Consider the following 6,265-nt stretch of genomic DNA (forward strand, 5'->3'; position numbering starts at 1 on the left):
AAGGAAATCACTCACGATATTGTAAAACAATTTTTGTGAACTTTTTTTTGCCAACAAATGATCAAACAACCCAAAAAATGAAGGGAAAAAAAACAAAGATGTTTTCCCAAAATATCAACCCCTCCTCGTACACTGCGCTCTTTTTTTTTTTTTTTTTTATTTTTTATTTCTAACATATTTGAATTAACTGCATATTATTAAAAAAAAAAAAAATTGATGGGGGTTAAATAGTTAACTTTATACATTAGTAGTGATTTTGAATGAGTAGCTTTATAAAAAAAAATTAAAAGAAAAATTAAAAAATAGATAATTGTCATGTTTTATCGAGTTTGAGTTAGAGTTAAAATTAAAATTTATTTATTGTACAGCAGCTTTAAGTAAGAAATTGTTATTAATTATAGGTGAATGTGGTGAAAAAGCGAGTGTGACGACTAGAATTGAAGAGATAGACAAAGAAAAGAGGTATGTGAAATATAGTTGTCATGATGAACTTATGATGAAGGAGTACTAGATTGAAGCTTAATGTCGAAGATTGAAGCAACTCCAAATTGTGAAGTGGAGTTTTGAGTACGAGAAACTTAATGAGAATGCTCCTGAACCAGATATATATATATTGATCTTCTGCTTGGCACTGCAAGGGATGTCGATGCTTGTCTTTCCCCATGCATGCGCATGCTCGATCATCATGCATGAATTGAAGCATGGTTTATCATCTTGTTGAATGTTGATTACTATATCCAACAGTTTGCTAGCTCGATCCCCGTAATATTTCAAGTTTAATTACAACGTCCCGGCTCGATCGGATCACGTGTATTAATGTGTCACTTTTTATTCTAAGGTTTAATTATGTACCGTATGTATCATGCACGTACACTCATGTTTCATAGTGTACCTATAAATAAATAAACTTAATTTCCATTATGTTGTACTAATTTCGTTTCAAAATTATCTTTACGGAATTACGGTTATTGTTTATACAAATATTAACCAAAAAATAGGAAAAATGTGTAAAAAAGTTAAAATATGGATAAAATATGATACTCCCTCCGTCTCTTTTTGTTCTTTACATTTAATGTTATTCACGCGATTTAACGACTATTTAATGTGCATTCAGATTACTCTACTTTTTTTTATTTAAACAAGAAAAATTACGTTTATTTTATAATGTTTTCACCTTTATCAAAAATATGGCATTGGGAATATGAGAAATATTTAATGTCCAATGGATTTAATTGGTCAAAATAATATATATTTGGGCTCAAATTCTGATAGAATATAAATGCATTATGTGATAATATAAAAAGAAATGTAAAGAACAAAACGAGACACCCAAAATGGAATACGTCAAAAACAAAAAGAGACGGAGGGAGTAGATGAGTAAAAAAGTGGGTGAATGTAAGAAAAAAATTAATAAATTAAGAGAAAATGTGGAAAGTTATTATAAATGTTGTGGGAAAATAGGGGTAAGATAATAAATTTTCATGTCCAAAAATAGTATTTTCTCCGTTCATTTTTACTCGCAACGTTTGTCATTTTCACGCATGCCAATGCACAACTTTGATCATTAATATCTTTAATCCTCTTTAAGTAAAAATTATAAAAAGTTAATATTTTGAAAATACACATTAAGACGAATGTAACAAGACCCCACATGACCATGTTTTTTTATCTTATGTATAAATCACCAACAATGATCAAAGTATAATATGTGAATAGTGTAGAAATCACAAACGTTGCGTGTATTAAAAATCAGAGGAAATATAAAACAAAGTGTAAATAACATTATGAAACATACTAAAACGAAAAGTGTAAAAAACATTTTTTGAAACGGATGTAGTACGTACTAACGTATTGTTGTAGATATTATTGGGTTTTCAAGGCAAAATCTATCTATCTATCTATCTATTACTATATACTAAAAGACACACCAGGAATGACACGTGTCACGTGTCATTCCTGTTGAGTCCTTAATATTTTTATCTTTTTAAAAAAAAATTAATTTAAGAATCTTTTAAAATATTTGATTTCCTATTTTTTTTCTTATTCTTTCCTTCTATTTAATACTTCGTATAATAGAAGTACAATTGTATACATTGATTCGTTCCCTAAGGTTTATACAACTCTCAATACACAAAGGCACTAACCAACATAAGTTGGTGGAGTTGGTGGGGAACTCACTTTGTGACTTGGAGGTCACAAGTTCGAGTCCCATTAACTGCGAAATGCTTGGGAGTGGCTCAAGCGATGACCTGCGGAGCTGGGCTGGTTAACCTGTGCTAGGTGCTGGTTCAGTTAGGGTCCCTTCTTCTTACAAAAAAAAATAAAAATACACATGCACTTTTAGGTGATGAGATGGATCCACATAAACTTATGCCAAAAAGAACAAGGAATGAAAACTTGAAAATGGCTTAAAGAAAAGTATGGATCATCTAAAGTTTGATACCTTGATCTCATGAACTCAAAAAGGTGTACGTGTTTTTCTCATGTTGGTTTTTCATATGAAAGAATATACATGTATATATATATATAAGAGTTTGGTGAAAACCAACCACCAAAGTATGTCCAAAGATCTTAGGAGATAAGTGACAAATTTAATAAGGAGAATCAATTCACAAAAGATGAGGAGTTTATGTTATATCCTTTACCAAGGATAATAACCATCCATTAACCCATCAAAATCAGAAAATGAAGAATAAACAGGCTTAATGGAGGAGATAAAACAGTCCAAGGAAGTCAAGAGACTCAAAGGAGTCCCCTGACCATAATCACCACAATTAACCCTTGATCATAAGAGTTAGTAATCCCATTAATCAAGGAAACTTAAACCACTTCAACTAACCATAATAAGAAGAGTTAAAAGTTCTTAAAACGCATTTAAAAGGCTGTTACAAAAGGAATCCAAAGGAAATAAAGCAAAACCGCAAAACAGTAACTGTTGGTCTTCGCGCGATTAAACCAGGCAAGGGCGCTAGTGTAACTCACCAAAACTTCACAAATTCGCCCAGTCAGACGAACCCGCCCGGTCGGGTGCGAGTGCATCATAAACTTTAGAGTTTCTTCTTTGTACTTGCGCTCGGTCGGATGCCCCTTTTCCAGCTTTATTTCCAACATGCACGTGATTCATCAACGGCCATATTACACCCTAGTACTCTTGATTTTTTATCTACTTTTATTTTTATTCTTTGACATCGGATAAAAAAAAAACGTGCATAAGTAAATAAATAAACTATATACTCCGTGTGAAATATATATATTCCTCTATCCCCCAATAATAATGTAGAATTTTCTTTATGAAGAACTAGTGGAGAATCGTACAAAATAAAGGAGTGGTTCATACTTTATTCTACAACAATCTTAACTCTTTATCTTTTAGGCTCCAATTAAAAACCTCTATATAAACCACCCTCACTACATCAAAGATTTCATTATATATTTCAAGAGTGTAGTTTTAATTAATTTAAAGCAAGATAAAATGGCACAGCTTCAAAGGGTTGAAGGCCAAACACAGCTCAAATGCGATGCTGACAAGTTCTTTGATGTTTGGGCTCGCAAAACATTCCTTGTTTCCAAAATGTGTCCTCAAAAATTTCCAAAAATTGAGCTGAAAAATGGATCTTGTTGGGATAAAGTAAATTCTGTTTATGTTTGGAACTATGCCATTTGTAAGCACATCTCACGTAGCCTCGTTTTCACTTGATTTTCATTTATTTATTGATCGTTGTCCGGGCCTATATATTTGAATGTTTGCCTTATTTGTAATACTATCTATCAGTGGCGAGGTTAGGGGGTGCTTGGGTAGGTCATAGCCCCTCCACCCCCCTAAGAATTGGTTATATAATTCTAGGGCTTATTTGGTTGACATAGAAATTTAATTCTTATAGGAAGTTGTAATTCAAGGGAAATTACTTCCCTTGTTAAATTTATGGGAATTTCCTTAATTTGTTTGGTTGACAACATGGGAATTAGAAATTCCTATGAATTTTGATTGACCATGGGGGAGCTAGGTAATTAACTTCCCATGTTTTGTAGGAATTCCAACTTTCTCCATTTTTACTTTTTTATGTCAACCAAACAACTACACTATCTATAAATTCCCATGAATTTTCACTTCCCACATTTTTAAATGTTGAGGACAAATGCCTAAAACAAAGCTAGTTGAGTTGGTAGATATATTTGATTTTTTGTTGATAAAAGTGTCATAAGGTCTAAGGTTCGAGACCCAACGCTTACTTTCCTACAATGTTTTCATTTTCTTAATTTTATTTCACTCACAAACATTTTTATTTTTCATGATTAATAGACATTTTGATATTAGTCGAATGATATAAAGACTATAAATAACTAAAATCTCGAAAATTGAAACTCTAATTGTTTTATTTTGGTGCTTAGGATATAGTTTTCATACGATTCTTAACCCAAAGACGCATAAATATAGTAAATTCAATTCGATCATATTAGAGCATCTCCAATAGTAAGCTAATTTGATAATTAGCTTGTTATGCCACATAAGATTTTAAGCTATTTTATTGTTTAGCTAATTTGTGCTCCAATGGCTAGCAACTAGCTTATTATTTAAATTTGTCTCACTTGTCCACTTGTCAATTAATTATTTGGCAATTTTGAGAGCTAGTTGTCAAGCAAATTAGCTTGTTGGCTAATTTATTAGTTTCACTCTAATGGTCTAGCTATTAGCTTGAAACTTTTATAAATTTCAAGCTAGTCCCTAGCTAGTTAGATACAACCATTGGAGATGCTCTTATTAACTTAATCTCGAAATCTGCCTGTCTAATTAATTAGGTGATATTGGTGAAAAGGCGAAAGTGAAGACTAGAGTTGAAGAGGTAGATGAAGAAAACAGGTTCGTGAGGTATAGCTATCACGGTGGACTTATCATGAAGAAGTATTACAAGACTTTTAATTCCAAGATTCAAGCAACCCCAAATTGTGAGGGTTGTAGTGTGAAGTGGAGTTTTGAGTATGAGAAGATGAGGGAGGATGCTCCTGAACCAAATATGTACATTGATTTTCTGCTTGCCACCGCAAGGGATGTCGGTGCTTGTCTTTGCGATGCTTGATTATCAACATACCAGGTTACCGTATGTGTTCATTGTGCAATCGGATGTACAAGAATATAAAAAATTTCTGATGACGACTATTATATATATTGGTTGTAACTTTTGATTCCAAAGCTTACATGCATAACATGCATATATGTTGTTTTATACCCTATAAATAAAGGAACTTTCCGCTACTAGATATTTCCCAATATTACATTGATTAGTGATTTAGTGATTATGCGTTATGTTTGTTAATTTCTGCGGAAAATGACTTCTAAGGTAAAACACAATATATTTGTGAAATTGTAGAAAAAACAAGAACTCACTGAGTTGGTTTTCTGGGTTCAAGTTGAACCAGTTTTCTTTGTATTCTGTTTCTATGTGTATTGTGTTACAAGGTTGCGTTTCTCCCCTCTGCAGCTTAATACAAAGGCTAGCCAAACTAACCTAGATCATGTTGTCCCATTAGATAAAATAACGGCTAAGAATCATCCTATGATCAATACAAAAGTAGGTACCTAGGAACAAATAAGAAAAAAAAACAATAAAAACTATATACAATTCCTCTACATGTGATTCATTGTTGATGTGGAACTGTGGAAGATGGTGCTCATATGCATATTCTCAATAGAAATAGTTTCCTTTGTTCTCTTCCTAGAATGGAATGAAATAAAAATTAGTGAGATGATGGATGGGGAAGAGAAAAGGGATATAGGGGAAGTATTTTCTTCTTTACAAAACGAAAATATATAGTTTTGACTTTAGAAAGTGGAGCGCTAAAACATGCTCCATATTACTCAAAACAGCCCTACTATTTTTCCTTATTTTCCATTATTAGTTTAGTACCCTTACTTAATTTTACTTTTTGAAGAAACTCAAACCAATTTGAGAGAGTTTTAGCAACAACAGAATTCTGTTGTTAAATTGTATTTTTTCACAAATGAAAACAGGCAGCATAATTGTTTTATATACAAGTGTGATGCCACCTCAGCTAACAACCTAACTGAATGAGGAACTAACTCATATTATAAAATATAAATAAATAAAAGTAACCACTAGTTCCTATACTCCCCCTTCAAGCTGGACCTTGGATATAAGTCCAAGCTTGGCAGAAAGGAACTTATGTTGAGTGGAAGAGAGTGGCTTGGTAAGAACATCAGCAAGTTGTTGTGAACTGGAAACATGAATAGTTTGTATGAATCCAGAAG

General features: G+C 32.4%; 1 protein-coding gene across 1 annotated transcript; it reads left to right on the top strand.

The window, feature by feature from the left end:
* Positions 1-3,419: 3,419 nt before the first annotated feature.
* LOC110805864 (kirola) lies at positions 3,420-5,251 on the top strand. Its single transcript, XM_022011490.2, has 2 exons — positions 3,420-3,662; positions 4,798-5,251. The coding sequence occupies exons 1-2, from the start codon at positions 3,473-3,475 to the stop codon at positions 5,073-5,075; spliced, it is 468 nt and encodes a 155-aa protein (XP_021867182.1). The 5' UTR covers positions 3,420-3,472; the 3' UTR covers positions 5,076-5,251.
* Positions 5,252-6,265: the final 1,014 nt, after the last annotated feature.

This window comes from Spinacia oleracea, chromosome 1 (assembly GCF_020520425.1).
Source record: "Spinacia oleracea cultivar Varoflay chromosome 1, BTI_SOV_V1, whole genome shotgun sequence".
In the NCBI taxonomy this organism is placed as follows: domain Eukaryota; kingdom Viridiplantae; phylum Streptophyta; class Magnoliopsida; order Caryophyllales; family Amaranthaceae; genus Spinacia; species Spinacia oleracea.